The 24,367-nt window shown below is 41.2% G+C and overlaps 2 protein-coding genes across 9 annotated transcripts in view; both read left to right on the forward strand.

The window, feature by feature from the left end:
• UBR5 (ubiquitin protein ligase E3 component n-recognin 5) overlaps positions 1-6,958 on the forward strand; it is a 140,330-nt gene extending 133,372 nt beyond the window's left edge. For all 3 annotated transcript variants that reach the window (XM_069600429.1, XM_069600430.1, XM_069600428.1), the window contains exons 57-59: positions 747-891; positions 2,471-2,556; positions 5,798-6,958. In XM_069600429.1, the coding sequence (XP_069456530.1) occupies positions 747-891; positions 2,471-2,556; positions 5,798-6,010 (444 nt within the window). In that variant the 3' untranslated portion in view covers positions 6,011-6,958. The remainder of the gene's footprint in view (positions 1-746; positions 892-2,470; positions 2,557-5,797) is intronic.
• Positions 6,959-14,692: 7,734 nt separating this feature from the next.
• Positions 14,693-24,367, forward strand: part of RRM2B (ribonucleotide reductase regulatory TP53 inducible subunit M2B) — a 36,315-nt gene continuing 26,640 nt past the window's right edge. For 3 of the 6 annotated variants that reach the window (XM_069601140.1, XM_069601141.1, XM_069601142.1), the window contains exons 1-2: positions 14,712-15,150; positions 24,066-24,221. In XM_069601140.1, coding sequence (XP_069457241.1) covers positions 15,103-15,150; positions 24,066-24,221 — 204 coding nt within the window. In that variant the 5' untranslated portion in view covers positions 14,712-15,102. Of the gene's footprint in view, positions 15,151-24,065; positions 24,222-24,367 lie in introns of all 6 variants that reach the window. The other 3 variants (XM_069601144.1, XM_069601143.1, XM_069601139.1) reach the window with 2 other exon arrangements.

Consider the following 24,367-nt stretch of genomic DNA (forward strand, 5'->3'; position numbering starts at 1 on the left):
CAAGCTGTTATAGCAGAGCTTATTGCCACATCAGTTAGGAATAATGTAGGGAGCATTCCAAAAGCCTAGTTTCCAGATGCCTGTCAAGGACCATCTCCGATCAGACTCTTCTAAAGAACAACATCAGGCCCACTATGTTAACTATTTCCCCTCCTGGTGAAAAATGTTTATGAAGTGGTTTTGATCCCTGTGCTGGGAATAATTGTGTGGGCTCTGGAATTAATACTGTCAGGGTTCAAATCATGACTGCAGCCTGCTCTAGCTGTATGACATTAGCAAACAACTCAAGTACTTTGTGCCTTTGTTCCCTCCTCTGCAAAATGAGGATGAGGTTAATGTTAATTAATTAACATATATAAGGTGCTTAGAACAGTTCTTGGCATTTCTCAGTAAGTTTGTGTCAGGGATATTGGTTTTTGTCATCATCATACTTTTCCTAGGATATTGACAGGATAACATGATTAACAGATTCTTTCTTAATGACCAGTCTGTTACTAACATAATTTTAAATACTGTTTAACTCCTGAGATAAAATAATACTCCTTTACTGTTGAACCTGTAGCCCTTTTTCCCTTCTGCCTGTGTTTTGAATTTGTGAATAAACTCAAAATACAGAACTTCACTTTTTAGTAGTATTTAGTATTCTTAGGCTGTTAAAATTAGACATTGGGCTTTAATGATAATAACTGCTATATAGAAAATAAAGTACTGATAGTAATAAATAGGTAATTTTTGAAATCCTCTAGGCAATGAGGAAAGGTCTGCTGGATGTGCTTCCAAAAAATTCATTAGAAGATTTAACAGCAGAAGACTTTAGGCTTTTGGTAAATGGCTGTGGTGAGGTTAACGTGCAAATGCTGATCAGTTTCACCTCTTTCAATGATGAATCAGGTATGAAATTTATTAAATGTTTACATAAGAAATAAACTATACAGATAATTTGATCAGTCAGTTTTCTGGGTTTCTAATTCTTAACCTATTTATAGGGACTTAGAAATGCTGTTTATTACTCAGGGTTTTATATTAAGATATAAAATATCTTAAAATATTTAGTTTGAACTATGATAGCTTATTATTAGTTATTCTTAATTCTTTTATTGCTTTATTTTTCTATATTTTAAAGAATGGTTTAGTATGAAATAGTAAAAATTCTTTGTGGTGAACAACTGTGTTGAAAGGGTTTTTATTTATTTAGAAAAAAATAATCCATATGACAATTCTGTTGGTAAGCCCTCTGAAGAATTTGATTGCATGATGTAGCCTTTTTTCCTTTCTGCTTCTCTTTTGAATTTGTTAATAAGAAGCTCAAAAATACAGAACTTCACTTTTTGGAACTTCAGAACTGAACTCAGAGCACACTTAGAAAGATAAATGACACACAACCACATGAAAAATCTAGAAAGAGTAACAAGAGGTAGTGATAATCCTAGAATAACATTTGTCTTCAGTGCTTAATTTGTTGCACCTTTTTCTTTTCAAAGTCCCATATTCTAGGAGTAGACTTTTTAGCTGTGACTAGACAATAAAATGGGCTTCCCTGGTGCCTCAGATGGTAAAGAATTCACCTGCAGTACAGGAAACCAGGGTTTGATCTCTGGGTTGGGAAGATCCCTTGGAGAAGGGAATGGCAACCCTCTCCATTATTCTTGCCTGGAAAATTCCATGGACAGAGGCACCTGGTGGGCTACAGTCTCTGGGGTCCCAAAGAGTCAGACAAGACTGAGTGACTAACACATACAATAAAATACTGGAACTTCCAAGAAATTCATGAGAAGACCATACCTCTAGTCCAAGATTAATGCCATACATGAGGGTACCAGTTTTTTTCCCTTTTATTCTTCATATTTTGCAAACAGCTTCAGCCAAATTATAGTAAGTTAAATTTGGGTAAATTTTCTTGTTTTTCCTTCATGCTTGGTAACATGCAGATCACTGCATAATAGTTTTTGTGTTAAGTAATAAAATAGTTTTCAATATTCGTGACATAAGAATTTGGTTTATTTATTGATATAAACCACAAACCTAGAAGGGGAAAAAATATCTAAAGACACTCCAAGTATGATCCTCAAATCAACAATATCAGCATCATCTGGAAGCTTTTTAGAAATGCAGAATCTTTGGTTTCTTTCTGCTTTCTTCCCCATACCTAATCAGTGAGAATCTGCATTTTAAGAAGATCTCCCAAGTGACTTGTAAACTTATTAAACTTTGAGAAGCACTGGTTTAACATCATGAGAAGAATCATGACTTAGTGATGGAATTAAAGTCATGTGATTTTTGAGGCTAGTGGTTTGTTTTCTTGTCTTGGTCATTGGGATAGGCTAATGAACTATAGAAGTTTCACATTGTACAAATGGTCTTAATTTCTTGTATTAGGATTAGACTCCCCCATTCACATTTTAATTTTATAAATAGTATTCTAAAAATACAACTGATGCAGAATATTTATTGAATTTATATTTATTTGTAGGAGAAAATGCTGAGAAGCTCTTGCAGTTCAAGCGGTGGTTCTGGTCAATTGTAGAGAAGATGAGCATGACAGAACGACAAGATCTTGTAAGTGTTTTCATAAAATTTGTAGAAAAAACTAAAAACCTTAAATACTGTATGAAAGACAGCCTTTTGTTTTAAATTGGTAATGATTTTAATTTTGGCTAAGGAAATAAAAGTCAATTTTGTTTCTCTATAATAGGACGTCTGAAGTATGAGTAAAACTATAAACAGAGTGAAGTACATCTTAGCTATTAAAATGCTATCCTTAGTCCCAAAGATATAATACCAGCTTACTGTTGAGACCTGTTTTTCCCCCTATAGTGAGTGCTAATGTATGTTAGCGGCCTCTTTAATCCATCCTTAATCTTTTTGACTAGGTGCAAGTGTTTGCAAAATTTTTTAATAGAATCATAATTGCTCTGTATACTATGAATAGAGTAACTTAATTACAGGTACTAGGTCTGTGATTTTAATCTTTAAAGTATTAGGACTTCCCTGGTCACTCAGATGGTAAAGAATCTGCCTGCAATGCCAGAGACCCAAGTTCGATCCCTGGGTTGGGAAGATCCCCTGGAGAATGGAATGGTCTGTGATTTTAATCTTATTACTTATTAACTTAAAGTTAATAAATTAAGACATAATTAATAAATCATAAGTTAAGACAGTATAAACTTTGATCATATTGAAGTCTGTCAAGTCTGTGGAGTTTATGTCCAACTGTGAGTATATCCAAATCAGCCTGTCCAGTAGCCTTAAAAGGTAGTCTCCTCTAGACTTTCTTGTAGAAATTTGAGGGACATTCCTTATCCAGAAAATCTCTATTCATATTCCTCATAGTTCCTGCGACATTTCCCCTGTTGAACCAGCCTTAGTTTCCAGTATTCTAAACCAAACCTCTATGGAATGTATAAAAAATGATACAATTTCTAGCTATATCCCCCAATTTTATTTGAGAGGGGGAAATAGTTGGGCAGGAAAGCACAAAGCTTGCAGTTTCTGATTTACCTTTAAAGGTAGTTTGTAACTTGTTTTTTGTGGGGAGGGGGCCACGCGTTTAGCATTCCTTCATCTTCACGTGGCCCCAGGCGCCTCCCAGTGTTTCCCTACTGTAGCAAGATGGGTTGTCCAGCAGTCCTAGCTGTCAGGTGGTTTTTGTTCTTAATGTAGCCATCTGGTAGTTTCCTAGGCTGATCCCTAGGTTCATTCCTTATAATTCCATGTATTTTGACTTTCACAAACTTGTAGACCAATCCTGAAGTCCCTACCAATGCAGATACTGTATCTGCACCTGTTGGTTTTAGGAGTACCTGAGTTGCTTATTAGGGTTCCTGTAGTCAGTCTGGATTCAGAGCAAAACCAGTGTGTCCTGTCTAGTCAGTCAAGTTAAAATCTCACTGCATTTCTGCCATCTCCTAGAAGAGAAATTTGCCAACTATTCAGTCTTTTACAAAAAGAGAGAGACTACCTCCCTCTGTGGGGGCCTCAACATGTCCAGCAGCAGCTTTAATCGTGAGCTTCACTCCTTAAACTCCCGTATTCTTTGGGCTTAGCAGTATATCGGAGAAGGCGATGGCACCCTACTCCAGTGCTCTTGCCTGAAAAATCCCATGGACAGAGGAGCTGCAGTAGTCCATGGGGTCACGAAGAGTTGGACACAAATAAGTGACTTCACTTTCACTTTTCACTTTCATGCACTGGAGAAGGAAATGGCAACCCACCCCAGTGTTGTTGCCTGGAGAATCCCAGAGACACGGGAGCCTGGTGGGCTGCCGTCTATGGGGTTGCCCAGAGTTGGACACGACTGAAGCGACTTAGCAGCTTAGCAGCAGTATATCACGGTGTCTTCTACCTCCTCCCTCTTTTGGGAGGTTATCCTTCACATACTTGTAGGCTTTTCCATATGTGTCTCAGGGACATAAGAAAATAAGAGGGTTTTCCTAAACTCTTCTCCCTTGAATTATTAGTCCTAGGGTTATGCCATAAAACTACATACATAGTACATTTCCCTCTTGGAAAGTCATAGTTCACTGGTAAAAGTTTTGAGAAGTCCTCTGTTACGTATTTATCTTTTTCCAACTTCGTGGAGGTCCAGCAGTGTAGTAATCTGGCTCTGGGTAACCACATTTATCCTTGGAGAAACACTTTACATTGTTTGTTTTCTACCTGTAAAATGAGTAGGTTGGGCCAGGTTTATGTCTACAGTACCTTCCATCCCTTTTATAAATTCTTTGAAGATTTTGGAGACCCTGACACTTGCAAAGTTTTGTTTTTCCCTGCCTCCTCCTATAGAATTCTAGATGAGATTTCTCACATAACTATGCTTCAGGAACTAGTTTAGGGTTCCTAGTCACTCTGAGATAATGAATATATTTGTCTGTTTGTATGTGTTAAGTCACTTCAGTCGTGTCTGACTCTGTGACATTGTGGACTGTAGCCCACCAGGTTCCCCTGTACGTGGGATTGTCCAGGCAAGACTACTGAAGTAGGTTTCCGTGTCCTCCTCCAGGGGATCTTCCCGACCTAGGGATTGAACCCACAACTCTTAGCTCTCCTGCATTGGCAGACCGGTTCTTTACCACTAGCGCCACCTGGGAAGCCCTTTTATTTGTCTGTTTAGTTGTGTACTATAAATGCAAGATTTTAAAAGCTTTACCTTAAGAGATAGTCACTGTCTAGTATCAATGAGGAAGGGTATGTATTAATAAAAATATTTCAGGAAAGTATATCTTTGGTTATATTTAAAGAAAAAGTAATTTGCGCTCTATTACACAAATTAGATGTGTTTTAAAACTCAGTGTTAGCATGGCTTATTGCATGGATTTTGATGTACAGCAGATGCTGCCTGACACTTAATTACTGTTACAAAATTATTGTGTATGATACAGTGCACCAGTGAAAAGTATTGGGTGGTTTTGCTAGTAGATAAAATGCAGAATAACTTTTTGATAGCCTCTGTGAATTTTGAACCTTTTTCAGAGACCTTGTGCCTTATTCCCACTAAGAGATGCCCTGCGAAATTTAGCAACAGGAAGGGCCCTTAGACAGCATTTGATCAAGTAGCCTCATGTTGCAAATGAGAAGCTGAGGCATTGAAACATAGTCACTTTTCTACATACCTGACACTTCTTTCTTTTCCAACCCTGAAGCTTTCCTTTTCAATATAAGAAATTTAAAAGACACTTCTAAATAATACCCCTTTGTAGGTTTTACCAAAAGAATGGGGCTGTATGTATAATTGCCAGAATTAAGGGTTGAATGTTAATCTCTTAAAAGCCAAACTTGTAATTATTATACTCCTGTTTAGGTTTACTTTTGGACATCAAGCCCTTCATTACCAGCCAGTGAAGAAGGATTTCAGCCTATGCCCTCCATCACAATAAGACCACCAGATGACCAACACCTTCCTACTGCAAATACTTGCATTTCTCGACTTTACGTCCCACTCTATTCCTCTAAACAAATTCTCAAACAGAAATTGCTACTCGCCATTAAGACCAAGAATTTTGGTTTTGTGTAGAGTATAAAACGTGTGTATTGCTGTGTAATATTACTCGCTAATTTTGTAGATTTTTCCCATTTGTCTATAAGAGTTTATGGAAGTTGATGCTGTCGCATACCCTGTGGTACCTTTACCTTAAAGAGATGAATGCAAACATTCCTTGCTGAGTTTGTAGCTTAAAGGCCTGAGGAGCACTAGCAACATTTGACTATAATGGTTTGCTAGTCAACAACTTCTGGGTCTAACCCCAGCCAAAGATGACAGCAGAACAACATAATTTACACTGTGATTTACCTTTTTGCTGAGGGGAAAAATGTAAAACGTTCTGAAAACTCACTGCTGCCTTTGTGGAAAGTGTTTCAGCAAAGGTTCTTGTATAGAGGGAATAGGGAATTTCAAAATAAAAAATTAAGTATGTTCTGTGTTTCATTTTAACTTTTTTATGGTGTTTAATTTGTGGTTGGCTGCGGTTGTGTATCGTATATGGAACTTATAAAAAAGTTCTGAACATTCAGATCTTAAGAAATGAAATCACTTTACCTATAAAAACCACTTTTGTTGCGGTTTGACTGCATTGAGCTCTAGGATACTAAATGATATCACTAATATTTTGCATGTAATTTGTTCATTTGAGGGCACTTTTTTGTACATATGATGGGGGCCAATGCACAGTACTTTATCACAGTCAACTTTTTTCTTTGTATCCCTATTTCAGTGAGCAGTCAGTCAGGTATACTGCACTTCAGTTCTAACTAGACATTTGTACTAAGGCATTTCAGTTATGTAAACTCAGCCTGGGCACTTTCTGATAACTGTAAAATGTTTTATAAGATCATGATTACTGAAGATACATTTTGGAAAATTTTAAATGTTCGTGAGCAGCTTAACTACTTTTGTATCTAGCCTTTTTTAAGTATCTTGTTACATTTACTTTTTTAAATAAATTACAGAAGAAATGTCAAGTAATACTGAAGAAACAATAGTTTTTATTTATGTAGTTGTACATTTTTTAAACTAAGGGCAATACAGTATCCGACACGGTTATGTGCATAAAAATTTTGTTTTAAAAAACTGAATGTACACAAGGACTGTAAGAAACAGAAGGAAATTGGTCCACATTTTACAGTTAGCAGAGAATCCTGAATGGCACTGGCCAGGCCACGTTTTCTTTTATACAAATGGGGGAAGTAAAATGAGCCTTACTTGGCATCAGAAGTCAATCCAGTTATATTTAATAACTGAGAAGTTCTTTTTTGATGATCCATTAACTGTGTAGCCTAGGATCATTATCTCTAAATTTTTGTGGTTTTAGTAGCTTTATTCAGTGGCATAATAAGGAACACTTTTCTTCACCATGTCTTCAATAAAGTGACTTAAACCAGTCACTTTACATATTGAAAATGAGGAGAGAGTCTGGAGTCTCTCCTTCTTTGTCGTTCCTTTGTAGGACTCTTGGCCTTTGGGATGTTTTTCACATTCAAAGGCACTGTGCTTTATTATACATGTGTATATATATATATGTATATATATATATAAACAAACTTCCTTCAGAAGACTGAACCACATTATTTTCAGCCCTGCTGACACAATAAATATTAAAAACTAAAGCAACAGTGATGAAACTCATTGTACTACTTAAAACTTAATATGATGTATTAGATGTGTAAATTAACCAAAGGTTATTTTACAAAATGAGACATTGGTTTTTATGTCTAAATGCTATTTCTGAATAAATGAAATAGTAATTAGATTAAGAACTGATTTTCATCAGTGTGTCTGAAAAACTTCTGTATGCACATGATGGAATTGATAAAAAATGAGAACAAACTAGATATGATTAGGACATTGAAAACCTAATTGTGAACTTATTTTTAATAGTTATTGGAAGAATGAAAGTATTTAACATAATGCACAATGTCTTAAGTCTTCCTAAATCAAGATTTTGGTTAAAATGCTTTTAGGAATATTAAAAGAAGAGTGAGGTTTGTTTTTTTTTTTAAAGTAAAGCATAAAATGGTTCTAAATGTAAAATAAAGTCATATAAAATAAAGTTCTCTTTTGGTCTTGTTTAGTGTTTAAATCTAATGGACTTGAAAACAAATTTAGGAAGTGAAGACCAAGAATGAACTTTACTGAAGGTGTTCAAAATTTTGCTACTCCCTGCAACCACCACCCCCCAACCCCGAATTATCTGAATATCAGGATTGTTCCCTATAAATGGCTTCCTGGGGAATACTTGAGAGGGTTTTTAAGTAGTGCAATTTCACTATTTAGTACTTGCCCCTAAAGATAAATTTATCTCCTAAAGATAATATTTTTGTCTATTTAGAGGTAATCAATCAATGTTTAGGTCTAAAACTGAGATCTTCCCTTGAGGCAGATTGTCTCGTGCTTGTTAATGCAAATTCCTAAGCTTTGCTCATCCTCTCAATCACATTTCAACTTAAGAAATTGTTATTCTTAACAGCATCCCAGATGACTCTGAAACACTGTCCAGAGCACTCCTTCTGTTCATCAATATAAAGCCCCCTGTTGGTAAATTCCCCAGGCCAAACCTTTCCTTCTTATTCCTTCTTATGGAAAAGTACTTTTAAATCATCTACTCCTGGATTAGGTTCTTCCTCTTGTGCCTGGGTAAAAAGATTTACACTATTTACATTAACCTAAAGATAGGCATGAACATAGAGATTAATTCTTCCCCTAAACATCGTTTGATTAATACAGAAGTGTTTTTAAAATGTGACTTAGTCATATGAAAATACCATGAATTCAATATAAGCAAAGAATCTTAAATTACCTCATAAAATTAAAAATCACTGGATTGTTTGCAAATATGGAAGCTCTCTTTTATTGAGTACCGTGTGCTAGGCAGCTTATCAAATGCGTTTTTATGTCATTTTATTCTATGGCACTGTTACCATCCTCACAGGAAATTTGGCACAGATTAAACTAATTTGCTCAAGGTTACAGAACTGGTAAGTGCTGAAGTCAGATGTCTCCAGCCCTTGTGGAGACTGCATTCCCAAACATCAGGTACACTAGTTTTTGGAATGTATGATTATAATTAAGTGAGTTGGTCATGGTCATTAAAGGTCCTGAGCACCCAGTTCCAATATGTAGGTGTGTATATATGGAGAGGGGTTCCCTCAAACTACCAAGCAGTGTGCTGACACCATGTGAAAAGTGAAAGTTGCTCAGGCATGTCCAACTCTGCGACCCCATGGACTGACCATAGTCTCTGGAATTCTCCAGGCCAGAGTTCTCGAGTGGGTAGCCTTTCCCTTCTCCAGGGGATCCTATAATTCAACTCAGTTCTGACACTGTCTACCTAGAGATAGCATCACATTTCAAGGCAAAACCCCAGCCTCCACTACAGAAACCAATTGCAAGCTGGAGTTGTCACCTGTACTTCTGAATAGCTATAAATCGGGTTCCTATGACTACCTCCTTGGGTTTGATGAATCTGCTGAAGTGGCTCACAGAACTCAAAAAACATTGTACTTACTAGACAGCATAAAAGGATATAACTCAGGAACAGGTGGGTGGAAGATAAACACTGGGCAAAGCCTGAGCAAGGGTGTGGAACTTCCATGCCCTGTCTCTGCAACTTTGTGTGTTCACCAACCCTGAAACTGAATCCAGTCTTCCCGGGTTTTTATGGAGGCCTCGTTACACAGGCATAATTGATTAAATCACTGGCCACTGGTGATTTTTTCAACCTCCAACCCATAGGGCCTTCCTTATAGCTCAGTAAAGAATCTGCCTGCAATGCAGAAGACCTGGGTTTGATTTCTGGATTGGGAAGATCCCCTGGAGGGAGGAGGAAATGGCAGTCCACTCCAATATTCTTGCTTGGAGAATCCCATGGACAGAGGAGCCTGGTGGGCTACAATCCACGGGGTCTGCAAGAGCTGGACATGACTTAGCAACTAAACCAACAGCCAACAGCCAATCCACAGGGAGTTCAAGGGAAAGTTGCTTGGTGCCCCTGGCAACCAGAATCTATCCTAATGAGTGGTCCAAAAAGTCATTTTATTATTATTTATTATTATTTTTATTTAGGAAATTCTGAGGATTTGGGGAGCTCCGTGCCAGAAACGGATAAAAGACCAAATACATACTGCTTGTTATAAATCACAATACCATAGTCATAGAATAATGAAATAGTCTGTAACTTGTCTTATGTTTGTACATCATTTTTTTTATAAACAATACATACTAAAATTTTAAAAGAATTTAAGACATCATCAAGTTGGAGAAATGAGGGTCTATGCATCTTACTGGTACACTGTAAGCCAATAGTAGCATGAAATTACACACTTTCTGTACCAGAGGCTAAGCTGCCTTCTTTAGTCATACCACACAAATCTCTGTAAGTAGAATGGAGGCTATTCCAATTACTAGGTTTGCACAACCAATTATCCTCAAGGTTAGTGGTATAAAACAATCATTCACTATGCTCATGGAATCTGTATTAGGAATCTGTGCAGGACAGATCGTTATGGCTTCTCTCTGATGTCCAGGGTTTCAAGTGGAAGGAAGATTTGATGGCTGCTAGCTGGAATCCTCTAATGGTTTGTTCATTCACACATCAAGAAGTTGATAGTACCTATTGATTGGGTGCCTCAGTTCCTTCCTATGGCTTCTCTATGTCATCTTGCTTTGTAGGCTAGTTTTTGGATTCCTGTAAAATGGTACCTAAGTTCTAAGGCAAACTTTCCAAAAGGTAGAAAAAAACAGGCAAAAGCTGTTCATATTGTTCTTTATGTACTAGACTTAAAAGCCATGTATTCTCTTTGTTAAAAGTCAGTCATTCCAATGGAACATAATTAAAACTCCAGAAATAAACCCATGCATATACAGTCAACTAATATCTGACAAGGGAGGAAAGAATACTGAAGGGAGAAAAAGTCTCTTCAATAAATGGTGCTGGGAAGATTGGATATTCACATGTGAAAGAATGAAACTAGAATATTACACCACTCACAAAAATTAACTCAAAATGGGTTAATAAATACTTAAATGTGAGATCTGAAACCATCAAACTCCTAGAAAAAATCATAGGAAAAAAGCTCCTTGATATGGATCTTGGCAATGATTTTTCAGATATGACACCTAAAGCACAAGCAAATAAAAAAAAAGTGGGACTACATCAAACTAAAAAGTTTCTGCATAGCCAAAGAAGTGATCAACAAAATGAAAAGATAACCCATAGAATGTGAAAATATCTGCAAGCCATATATCTAATAAAGGGTTATTACCCAAAGTAAGTAAACTCAAATAGCAGCAAAAAAGCCAACAGACCAATTTTTAGTTGGGCAAAGGACCTGAATAAACAATTTTCCAAAGAAGATATAGAAGTGGCCAAAGGTACATGAAAAGATGCTCAACATCACTAATCCTTCAGGAAATGCAAGGCAAAGCCACAGAGATATCAACTCACACCTGTTAAAATAGCATCAAAAAGCTCAGTCATGTTCAAATATTTGCAACTCCATGTAGTGTAACCTGTCAGGCTCTTCTGTCCATGGGATTCTCCAGGCAAGAATACTGGTGTGGGTAGCCATTCCCTTCTCCAGGGGATCTTTCCAACCCAGGGACCAAACCTGGGTCTCCTGAATTGCAAGCAGCTTCTTTACTGTCTGAGCCACCAGGGAAGCCCACCAAAAAAGACAGGAGATAACAAATGTTGGCAAGGATGTGGAGAAAAGAGAACCCTTGTGTGCTGTTGGTGAGATTGTGAATTGATACAACTACTATGGAAAACAGTATGGAGATTCCTCAAAAACTTAAAAACAGATCTACCATATGATCCAGCAATTCTTCTGAAACCAAGCAGGACCCTGCAGGGCCTTCTAACGGACAGAACTCCTGTGACCCTTGACTCTTGTTGGTAGAAAAACTTTAGTCTCCTAGGCCTTCCCTGCATTTCAAAGAGCAGATTTAATAAGAGAAGCAAGAAAATGCAGAAACAAAGGAAAGCAGGCAAATAAGACAAAATAATAATTTGGCTATTAAACAAAGTTGAGGACCTTTAATTGTTCTCAAAGGCTGTAGTTAATATCCTGAGCCATGTGTTAAGTTGCTTCATTAGTGTCTGACTCTTTGCGACCCCATGGACTGTAACCTGCCAGGCTGCTTTTTCCATGAGATCCTCCAGGTAAGAATGGGTTGCCATGCCCTGCTCCAGAGGATCTTCCCTAACCCAGGGATCGAAAGCATGTCTCTTATTTCTTCTGCACTGGCAGGCAGGCTCTTTACCACTAGTGCACCTGGGAAGCCCCAAACCCTGTAGTTATTCTGCAGACATTAAAATCCCAACCAGGTGGAGGAAGTTAACTGCATGCTGATCAACAGCACTAGACCCCAGGCTGGCTGGATCCAGAAAACTGACAACTGAAAATACCACCAGGCCTACTAGCTTCTGCGTCCCTCCAAAAGAGCAAGGGTATGTTGGCTCTACTGTGGAGACCCTCATGCCCATCCTCAACTCTGGCCTTTGTAATTATTCCACCAGCTGGGAAGGCGGATGCAACAAAGACAAGATATATGAGTATGAATGATTAACTTGAATGATCCTTCCACTTCCTTCCCTTTCTGAATCCCATCTTACATAGGTTAGCTACTCCATCTCGTTCCCCTTAATGTATGTTTCCAATTAATTTAACCATGTGATTCAAGCGACTCAGTTGAGCCTTTCTGTTCTATGACCTCTAGGATAGTCTGATAAGCAGTGTACTTGAAAGCTACCATTGTAATTTTCTGCCCCAGTAGGTTCTTTACATGTAATATATTAGTAAATCCATGCAACAGTCTTATGCAGAAGGAACTGAGGATACTGTCTCAGAGATGCTAAGTAACTTGTCCAAGGCAGCACAGCTAATAAATAAGGGAGCTAGAATTCATGCCCAGATGACAGGGCTCTAGAATCCACATTCTTTTTCACTAGACTCATTTACTTTTGCATGTTCAATACACATAAAATGCTTGATAAACAGGAGACATATTGTCTGATGACTTAAATGGTAGAATCTTTGCTTAGTTTATTTTCCACATGCCTGTGATAAAATTTCTAGCTTCTTTAAGACTCAGTTTCCTCACAGAACTTATTTAACTATTATTTAAAGTTAACCTGTGGGAATTTTTTTACTCAGCATGTGGCCCCTAGTAGTTGTCTAAGTAAGAATGGATATTGCTCATCCCCCACTCTAGGGCAGGATTGAGAATAAACCATCATTTTCAAAGCTCAGTTATCTACCCTGTCTGAACCACATTTCCCTCAGCTAATCACGAAGCAGGTGCCTGTTGTCAAGGCCTGACAAGGGTTACCTCAACATTTCAGCTTCAAACGACTTAAGCAAATCTCTTTCGCCTCAGTGCTGGTTTTTGACCCCACTATTTTTTCTCTCTGTGGGCAGTTACCTGTAGACAGTTCCCCTGAGAAACAGGCCCATGGGCACCCCAGCATCTGTCCCTGTGTCCGCTCCTCGACTCTGCGCCTGGAAAAGAGCGTTTTGCGGGGATCCCGGGCGCCTTCTACTTCGGGCTGGGTAACCTCAGTCTTTCACCCGAAGCCCGAGCTCCTGGTGGGCCGGCCGAGGGAGGGGGCGTCGCTGTGCAGGGCGCAGCGGTGTCCCGGGACCCTGCGGCCCGGCTCACAGCGCGCGCGGCGCCTCGCAAGTGTCACTACAGGCTGTTTGGTGATCCAGGTCCACCAGGGCCTCCGTTATTCTCTCCCTCCTCCGCACGCCCCGCGCCTCGTCCTGCACACTTCCCCCGACCTCTGCTTCTCGGGAGATTCAGAGAAAAGCTCTCCTCTCTCGCGGTGTCACGGGGACGTCCCCTTTTCCCACCCAGAGCGTGGCTTCCCTCTGCCACCGCTCCACACTCGAAGAGCTCGCTCTCTCCTCTTTAGCTTCTCCAGTGTGCGGTCCGACCGCCATCCCGCAGCCTCTCAGGACAGGCCGAATTCAGTTCAGTTCAGTCGGTCAATCGTGTCCGACTTTTTGCGACCCCATGGACTGCAGCACGCCAGGCTTCCCTGTCCTTCATCAACTCCCGGAGCTTGGTCAATCTCACGTCTATCGAGTCGGTGATGCCATCCAACCCTCTCATCCTCTGTGGTCCCCATCTTCTCCTGCCTTCAATCTTTCCCAGCATCAGGAACTTTTCCAATGAGTCAGTTCTTCAAATCAGGTAGGGAAAGTATTGGAGTTTCAGTATCAGCATAAGTCCTTTCAATGAATATTCAGGACTGATTTCCTTTAGGATGAACTGGTTTGATCTCCTTGCAGTCCAAGGAACTCTCAAGTCTCCTCCAACACCACAGTTCAAAAGCATCAATTCTTTAGCTCTCAGCTTTCTTTATAGCCCAACTCTCACATCCGTATATGACTACTGGAAAAACCATAGCTTTGACTAGACAGGCAGAGTAATGTCTCTGCTTTTTAATATGCTGTCATAACTTTTCTTCCAAGGAGCAAGTGCCTTTTAATTTAGGCCGAGTTAGCTCGACATACACCGTGTTCCTAACGCACTGCGAAGACTAGCTGGACAGTTTCGATAGTAAGAGGTCCGGGGACCTCCCGCACTGAGAGGCTAGAAGACGGCGACGCGGGAGGGGCCAAAGGCAGCGGACCGGGAGGGGAGGCGGGGCCGGCTGGAGAGGCGGGACCTAGCGGAGGAGGCGGGGCCCGAGGTGCAGTGGGCGGGGTTTGGCAGGCTCAAGGAGCGACCTTAACTGAGAAGGCGGAAGGCGGTGCCCGCGCAGTGGCGCTGGGCCAAGTTTGACGAGACTCTGTTACTCCTGCTGCGGCGGGAGGTGGGGTCGGCGCGGAGGAGTGGGGCCGGCAGTCGGAGTGGGCGCGTCCCAGTGTGAGTGGGGAGGCGGGGCCAGGCCCGAGTCGGGCCAGGTCCTGAATGGGCAGGCGAGAAAGCGGGGATCGGCGTGCGCCGAGGAGCGGGGCGGGACCGGCCGGAGTAGGAGCGGTCCCTGCGCCAGGGGGCGGGGCCTACTCAGAGCACCCGCCGGCCACCTGGTCCTGTCCCAGTTGGAGTGGCCCGAGGCGCTCGGTTCCCTCTGCTCCGGTAGCTCTGGCGGAGTCTGCGCGATGGGAGACCCGGAAAGGCCGGAAGCGGCCAGGCCCCAGCCAGAGGAGGTAAACAGCGCTGTCGCTTCCTCTCCCGCCCCGCGGTCACGCCGGGCCTCTGGTTGCGGGCTGCGGCGGGGACCTGCAAGGTGCAGGATCTCTGTAGTAGATTTTACTCGTTGCCTCCTGAGACCCAGGGTAGGCCTGGCCTCGAGCGCTCGCTGCAGCCTGGTTTCGTCTTTTCGAGCGCTCTGAAGGCCATCCCCTCGGAGGGGTGAGGAGGGAGCCGGGTTTCTGCTCCACTGCTCTGTTCCGGGGCGACCCGAGGGCAGTGCTCTGAGACTTCACATCCGGGCAAGGCGCGCCCTCTTCCATCCTCCCCTGTTCTGGAGCCCTGGCAGGGGAGGTTGAGGCCAGAGCCAAGGACTAGTGGCTCTACTGGAGAAATGCATTCCATCTCTGGGATGGTTAATAGGACTTGGAAGGAAGCGTGTAGAAACTAGCACAAGTGGATGGGGTTAGCTGATCAGTAGAAAGGCTTCGGGAAATCCTCCTAATAATGGCAACGATCAGGTTAGGAGACCAGTTTTACTCAGACCCCGCTAAACGAGCTGTGAATCTTTGGGGGGGTACCACTTTCTTAATTTCTGCAGTGGAAATGATACTTCCTTCATAAAGAATTAAGTGCCTTATGCAAAGTGCCACGGAAGTTGTGGGTGCTTAATAAAACCTACCTTAACCGTGTTCATCTTCTTGGCTTCTATATTAGTGAAAGTGTTAGTCGCTCAGTCGTGTCTGCCTCTTTGCGACCCTATGGACTGTCTGTAGCCCACCAAGCTCCTCTGTCCATGGGATTCTCCAGACAAGAACACTGGAGTGGGTAGCCATTCCCTTCTCCAAGGGATCTTCCTGACCCAGGGATGGAACCTGAGTCTCCTACATTGCAGGCAGATTCTTTACCGTCAGAGCCTCTAGGGAAGCCCTTCTATATTAGTAGAGGTACGTTACAGCAGTCGGCACACTGGGATTCATGAGTCTATAGAGCTGTAGGGTAGTTAAAATTGTTGTGCTATAATTTTCTTAGCCTGTTATGTTGTAAACACTTCTAAACCTATTGCTGTGTGTGGTATCTTTGATTATTTTTAATAGAGTTTCAGCTCACAGAGATTCAGCTCTCAGATTCACAGAGATTCTTACATTTCTTCAGAAAGTTGTAGATTCCAGATTTGGGATTTTACTTTATTTTGACTCTGTAAACATTTAGTAACTAGCAAATTGTAAATAGACCTCAAACTTTCTCTTCCTCTTTTGAAACAAACATTGTCCTACTCTAATGGGACAATTCAGATATTTTTGTTTGTGGTGGTAGCTCCAACAGTTCAGACTTAAGACCTGGAAGTTAATTTTTGTTACCCCTATCTTGGTACAGACCCACAAAGACAGAGGCAGAACTTTAGATCTAGAGTGAAGTTCAGTGAGCACCTGTTTCACAGTTTTTAACTTGAGATGCAAGGATGCCTTAAGTACTTTATTTCTATAGATATATTGTTGCAGCTTGGGCCACCTGCATCAGAATCACCTGGAAAATGTTGTGAGAAATGTAAATATCTGGGTCTACGCCCCAGATATAGTGAATCAAAGTCTCTTGGGATGGGTTTGGGACTGCATTTTTAACAAGCACTTCAGATGATCCTGGTACACAGTTTTGTTTTGGGTATGCCAAGCAGCATGTGAAACTACTCCTACCAGGGGTCAAACATGTGTCCCCTGCAGTGGAAGCACAGTCTTAACCACTGGGTCATGGGACACATATTTTAAGAACACTGTCTTGAAGAATTTATAGATGAGCTTGAAGGGGGTTTATGAATCTCCTGAAGTGTGTAGGTTTTATATGTGCAGCTGTGAATTTCTAGAGAAAGGGGGTCCAAAATTTTGATAGTTTCCCCAAATTAACTATCATTAATCTAACTGATAGTCCCTGTTTTCAAAATGATATGCCCAGGACCATACAACTCAAGTTTAAAACCAAGTTCTCACTCCTGGACCAGTAGTACACCTGTTTTGTCAGATTTGGTGGGAATAGGAAAATGAAAATGAAAACACCTACGAATAGTGTATAACTCTGACAGCATCCAAACATTCTACTTCACCCAAGGAGAAAGAGAGAGTTGAAGGCCAGCAAATGAAAGTAGTGTAATTGGAGGTGGATGGGAGGAAGGGGCTGTGTAGAATGCCAGTCTAGATCAGTGCAGGGTGAATGCTAGCTGGGGAGTCTTAACCCAGATGGCTGCCCTCGCATGTCCTGGCACTTCTTGGGACCAGGTGTCCAGAATCAGGAAGCACCATTCTGAAAAAGACAGTGGAAAGTTACCAAGGAATGCTTATGAGAAACTGTTTCACGTTTTCCTCACTTGAGCATTTGCAAACAGCAGTTACAACAAATTAGTTGTCTACTTTCAGTCTTACCAGCTGTCCAATCCTGTTTACCACTGCCAAATTAATCCATCAGTAAACCTATGCCTGCATGCCACTTCCCTCAAATAAATACTCCCCAAAGGGTCTTAATTCCTGCACCAAACTGCCCAGCTCTTTGCCCTGGCAAAGCAGCTTTTTCATGTTAACCACTACATCTTAATTCAGGCTGTCATTTCCACCTCTGAAATGGACACTATCATTGCTACCAAAACCTAGGATTTTCTCTTTTCTAATTCAGCCTACACATGGATATTCAATTTCTCTTTCTCATGGTACCCGTGTTCATATTAATTCCTACTCAGAAACTTTCCATGACTCTCCATAGGATTGATTTTAAACTGTGCACCACAATGAATGCCAGCACCTGGGGCTGGGGGCAAGTGGGAAGAGTTGAAGTCTGAGCCTCCTAGCTCCCCCAGATGTTTGAAAATCTTTGACCCAGGAAATTCCTAATGCCTTAGTCCCATTGATACCCATAAAGTGGATACTTTAGGGAATTCCTCTTCATCTCATCTTGATCCTTTGCTTTAGCCGAGTCAGGTCGCCTCTGCCTTTGCTTTATGGCCGTTTCTGTCGCTTTTAATCCCAGCTGCCTCTTCCACCTGCTCCGTCTCTGTCAGGAGAAATACCTGCAATCCCTGGTCTGTGCTCTCAGCTGTGCTGCTGCTTTGTATCTTCTCCCTGAATAATCGCATCCATCCTCTTGGCAACTACTAATAGGATCTTCACGCCCTGAGAGAGGAGTGGAGAGCGTGCTCTACCTACCATAGTGTTATATTTTCAGCTTCCTTCTTGATGTCTTGAAACTGAGCCCCTTATCTTCTTTATTGATCAAATTGATTTTTAAAAGCTTTCGTGTTTGTTAACTTCTTACTGTTGTTAATGACTTGGGTTGGTGGGGGTGTTTATTCAGATGAAATTCTTGTTAAGCATGTAATGTGAGAAGCAAGAGTTTTTGTCTGATTTATTCAGTTATTCTCCGGTGCTGAGCACTTTCTGACATTAGAGAGACCACACGGTTCTTCAGAGCACACTTGGAAAAATTGTGAAGTGTTTTCTGCCTTCTTCTGGTTTTATTTTCTTCCATTGTCCCCCACATTTAGAAAGTTTTCCAGTTCTTAAAAATGGCCCATGCCATCATGACTTTTCTCATATTGTTCTTTACTCCTAAGATATGAGTTCTTAGCCCACATCCACAGAGGGTACCCTGGAGAGCCTAGAATTTGGGGATATATGATCCTCTTGACAGTATTTTAAAATGTGTGTGGATTTTTATCATCAGGAAAATAAGCAGTATTATCATCTCTAGCCCAGTTCTAAGGTCTGTGTTTGTTAAAGCCCCTCTCTTCACAAGGCAGGATCTTTCCCAATAGCCTCCTAATTCGGCTTCTTAACAATCCACATATTACCATGATGGAACAGGACGAATATATGTATTCAAATGTGACTTTCATTTGAACATCATTTAAAGATAGTTGTCGTCAGCAGTTTTTGCAGATCCAGATGTTGATCAATTATCAGCATTTTCAAACTCCATTCAGAGCAAGGGTGCTTGGTGTCAAAGGGTTGCTGCTTATGATGTCATTCCCAATTGTCAGTATGGTGCACACAGCAAACAGTGAAAGTAAAGAAGTCTCGCTCTGCGTATAGACCTGTACCCCCGGGACAAAACACATAACAAAAAGAGAAATGCAAAACCATCTCAAAATGCTGCGTAGTGGTGATGAAAGCAAGTGCAGTCTACAAGAGCTCAAGGAAGAACAATGTGGGCCAAGATAAGTTTGAAATATTCATTGACTGCAGATCCCAACCTTTGAAATTGGGATTTGAATAGCTCACTTTTTAACCCTTTCCAGCAATTTTCTAATTACTTCATGAATTATAGAAGACCACCTTTCTAAGGCCAGAAACATCCCAAGAGTTAATAGTAACACAATAACAATTTAAAAAGTTTGTAACACTTGAGAATATGCAAAGTACTTTTATTTATATTAGCTCCTCTGATCCTTATAACATTCCTTTTAAACAAGTAGGACAAATGTTAGTCTTTAATTTACAGGTGATGATGATCAGATTAAATGACTTGCCTGAAAGCATGAATAATAATATTAAGTGCTTACTGTAAGTGAACACAGTTTTGTACTATAATATACACTGTGGAGTGAAATATGGTCATTTGGTTTACTTCATGATCTGATGTAGAGGTAGCAGTGTCCAAAATGCTGATTTTTAATCTCATCTTTACTGTCTTATCATTCACCTGGGAAACACATCCTCCTCAACAACATACTTCATGATCTCATTATACATGGTGACTTTAATCTGGTGAAGGGGAAGGCGAATGCATTCTGAGAACGTTTTACTCTATTTTGAGTTTTATGCTATTTGTACCAGTTAAAAACCACTGCTTTAAGCCTTATCAGTTTGGCTGGTTTTCACCAGCTTCAAATCACTTTGGTTCTTTCAACTCTATTTCTAATGAACTCATTTTTATTTTTACTTTTTCCTAAAGTCATATTTGATGATGTCCTCCTGTCAGTCCACTAGTTACATCAGCTGTTGTTATTGTTCAGTTGCTCAGTTGTGTCCAACTCTTTGCGACCCCATGGACTGCAGCATGCCAGGCTTCTGTGTCCTTCACCATCTCCAGGAGTTTGCTCAAACCCATGTCCATTGAGTCGATGATGCCATCCAACCATCTCGTCCTCTGTCACCCCCTTCTCTTCCTTCCCTCTATCTTTGCCAGCATCAGAGTCTTCTCCAATAAGTCGGCTCTTCGCATCAGGTGGCCAAATATTGGCAGTTCAGCATCAGTCCTTCCAATGAATATTCAGGGTTGATTTCCTTTAAGATTGACTGCTTTAGTTACATCAGTACCATTTGTTTAGCAGGAAACGGTACAATTGGTCCTTGAATAACAGGGGGGTTGGGGCACTGACTTTTGGCAGTTGAAAATCCTGATATAACTTTTCGGTTGGCATTCTGTATCCACTGTTCTGCATCTACTGATTCAATCAACTGCAGATGGAATAGTATTGTTATTATTATTAAAAAAATCCACAGATAAGTGGACCTATGTGTTTCAAACCTGTGTTGCACAAGGGTTAATTGTAGTGTATACTCTTTTTAGGGTATGGCTCAGTGGTAAAGAATCCACCTGCCAGTGCAGAAAATGCAGGAGACACAGGTTCAATCCCTGGGTGGGGAAGATCCCCTGGAGGAAGAAATGGCAACCCACTCCAGTATTCTTGCCTGGAAAATCCCATGGATGGAGGAGGCTGGTGGGCAGCAGTCCATGGGGTCACAAAGAGATGGACACCACTGAGTGAGCATGCATGCACTCTTTTTAACTTTAGTTTATCTCACTGTTTTGAATTCAGGTTTTTAAATGGTTAAGAATCTGCCTGCAGTGCAGGAGACCTGAGCTCGATCCCTGGGTCAGGAAGACCCCCTGGAGAAGGGAACGACTACCCACTCCAGTATTCTTGCCTGGAGAATTCCATGGACAGAGGAGCCTGCCGGGATACATACAGAACATGGGGTTGCAAAGAGTCGGACACAACTGAAGGACTAACACTTTCACGTCACACTGGCCCTAATCTAGCTGCCATCCATACATACAGAGATGTAGTTTAAGGCAAGGCTTTGAATTCCGACCTATCTCAGTTCTAATCTTATGTCTGCCAGTTACCAGTTGTGGAATCCTGGATATGTTATTTACCTACTTCAAGATTTAGTTTTCTCATCTGTAAAATCAGAATACTATAACTATTTGACTAACTTGTTGTACAGATGAAGCAGAGTAAATGTATATAAAACATCTGTGTGGTGTCAGTTCAAAAGCAGCCTCAGTGCCAGACCTAGGGGACGTGCTCTTATGTGTCCTCCTGTTATGGAGCCTGGAACTGCAGTGTCTCAGAATCTTACAGCTTTTTTGAGATTGCAAAGTCCTCAGTTCAGTTCAGTCACTCAGTCGTGTCTGACTCTTTGCGACCCCATGGACTGCACCACTCCAGGCCTCCCTGTTCATCACCAACTCCCAGAGTTTACCCAAGCTCATGTCCATTGAGTCAGTGATGCCATCCAACCATCTCATCCTCTGTCGTCCCCTTCTCCTCCTGCCCTCAATCTTTCCCAGCATCAGGGTCTTTTCAAATGAATCATCTCTTCACATCAGGTGGCCAAAGTATTGGAGTTTTAGCCTCAACATCAGTCCTTCCAATGAACACTCAGGACTGATCTCCTTTAGGATGGACTGGTTGGATCTCCTTGCAGTCCAAGGGACTCTCAAGAGTCTTCTCCAACACCACAGTTCAAAAGCATCAATTTTTCGGTGCTCAGCTTTCTTTGTAGTTCAACTCTCACATCCATATGGAAAAACCATGGTCTTGAAAAGACAGACCTTTGTTGGCAAAGTAATGTCTCTGCTTTTTAACATGTTGTCTAGGTTGGTCATAACTTTCCTTCCAAGGAGTAAGCGTCTTTTAATTTCATGGCTGCAATCACCATCTGCAGTGACTTTGGAGCCCTAAAAAGTAAAGTCAGCCACTGTTTCCCCATCTATTTGTCATGAAGTGATGGGACCAGATGCCGTGATCTTAGTTTTATGAACGTTGAGCTTTAAGCCAACATTTTCACTCTCCTCTTTCACTTTCATCAAGTGGCTCTCTAGTTCTTCTTCACTTCCTGCCGTAAGGGGGGTGTCATCAGCATATCTGAGGTTATTGATACTTCTGGTAATCTTGATTCCAGAAGTTGAGTACAAGTTATAGTTTTGAGCAAAGTCCTCAATGGTGGCACAAATAAACAAAAAACTTGACCACTTCCGTTTTAGAAATTTACTTAAATATTTGTGGAATGAATATTGAATAAATGCCAAACTGTATGCTAAGCTTTAAGGATTCCACAAGTATAAATCTGTTTTTTACTGTTAAGAAGTAGAGTCTAGAGGAAACGGTAGACAGATAATTAAATTGCAGTGAGCTATATGCTATCTTAGGCATATAATCAAGGCCTTTGGTGTGCTGAGGGGAGGGGTTTGTGAGGGTACTCAGAGGAGGCTTGATTTGAATAGTTTTAAATTATTTCACTGATATATTGTGGTCTTATGTTAAATTTTTTAAAATCTAAAGGTATCCAATAATCAGAGCACAGGATAAACAGAGATTAACAGTCTATTCACTTACTTGTGCACGGGTGTTAAGTTGCTTCAGTTGTGTCTGACTGCGACCCTATGGACTGTAGCCCATAGGGTCCTCTGTCCATGGGATTCTCCAGGCAAGAATACTGGAGTGCGTGGCCATGCCCTCCTCCAGGGGATCTTCCTGACCCAGGGGCTGAACCTGCCTCCTGCAGCTCCTGCATTGCAGGTGGATTTTTTACTGCTGAGCCACCGGGGAAACTAATGTTTACTTGACACAGTACTCTCGAAATACCACAATATGTAAAAAACTGGTCTCCATTCTTGCTGACTATTAATATATATACATATATGTATGTATGTATGTATATGGCATTTTTCCCCTTTTAGAGTGCCATCCTCTTTCCAAGCAGTATGCATTTAGGTATGTGTTTCTTTATCCCACAAAGCTTTGAGACAGTCCCAGTGAGACCATATGCCATACAGAAATGTTAACATGTAAACAGCAAAAACCAATTGGTACATGGGAAGGTTCAGACAAAGACTGCTAAGTTGTTGGTAAAGAGTTTTCAGATGAGTATGATAATATTTCAGTTAAGGTTAGACAAGAAAACTTTAAAATTAAAAAGCAGCTTATAATAGTAGCCTGTTCATGCCAGCCAGAGAAGGCAATGGCAACCTCCTCCAGAGTACTCTTGCCTGGAAAATCCCATGGACGGAGGAGCCTGGGAGGCTGCAGTCCATGGGGTGGCAAACAGTTGAACACGACTGAGCGACTTCACTTTCACTTTTCAGTTTCATGCATTGGAGAAGGAAATGGCAACCCACTCCAGTGTTCTTGCCTGGAGAATCCCAGGGACGGTGGAGCCTGGTGGGCTGCCGTCTCTGGGCTTGCACAGGGCTGGACACGACTGAAGCGACTCAGCAGCAGCAGCATTCATGCCAGCATTCTGTCTCGGTGAGAGGCACTGAAGGGACATTTTGTCCACAACTTTAGAAATTTGCCCCCCGTGACATTTATGGCTCTAGTTTTTTATACTTATCCTCAGAGTAACAATAACGGCAATAATATTTTGAGTGATTATTATGCACCAGGCTCTGTTTAAAGCCTTTTTATCATCAAAATTAATCTCTAAGGCAAGTGTTATTTTACTGATGAGGAAACTGAGACTCAGAGAAGTTAAGGAACTTCCTAGAGCCACTCACTTAAGCAAACACCATTGACCAGCTACCAGGTCACAGTAAGGATTCGAGCTGGGGAGACTGGCTCCCAAACTGTGCTGTCTCCCTAACTCTCCCCGACGTGTGTTAGATGTGAATAAAGGGGAATCTCTACATAAAACGGGTGTTTGTACTTTATTTTTCAAAGAGGTTATCTTCAGATCCCAATGAAAATGGAGCAGAGTCAGATGAAGAGCCGCTCCTAAGAAAGAGTTCTCGTCGATTTGTCATCTTCCCAATCCAGTACCCTGACATTTGGAAAATGTATAAGCAGGCACAGGCATCCTTCTGGACAGCAGAAGAGGTAAGTAGCATCGCCGTCATCAGCAAACATGTTCTCTAGGGTAGTGTTCACATTTTCTATTACAGGATATTAACATTTTTGAACGTACATTGTAAAGTACCCTGGATAAGATCAGTTGTATATGATTATGTTTGAAATCCTGAGAC

This window comes from Ovis canadensis, chromosome 9, assembly GCF_042477335.2.
Source record: "Ovis canadensis isolate MfBH-ARS-UI-01 breed Bighorn chromosome 9, ARS-UI_OviCan_v2, whole genome shotgun sequence".
NCBI lineage: Eukaryota > Metazoa > Chordata > Mammalia > Artiodactyla > Bovidae > Ovis > Ovis canadensis.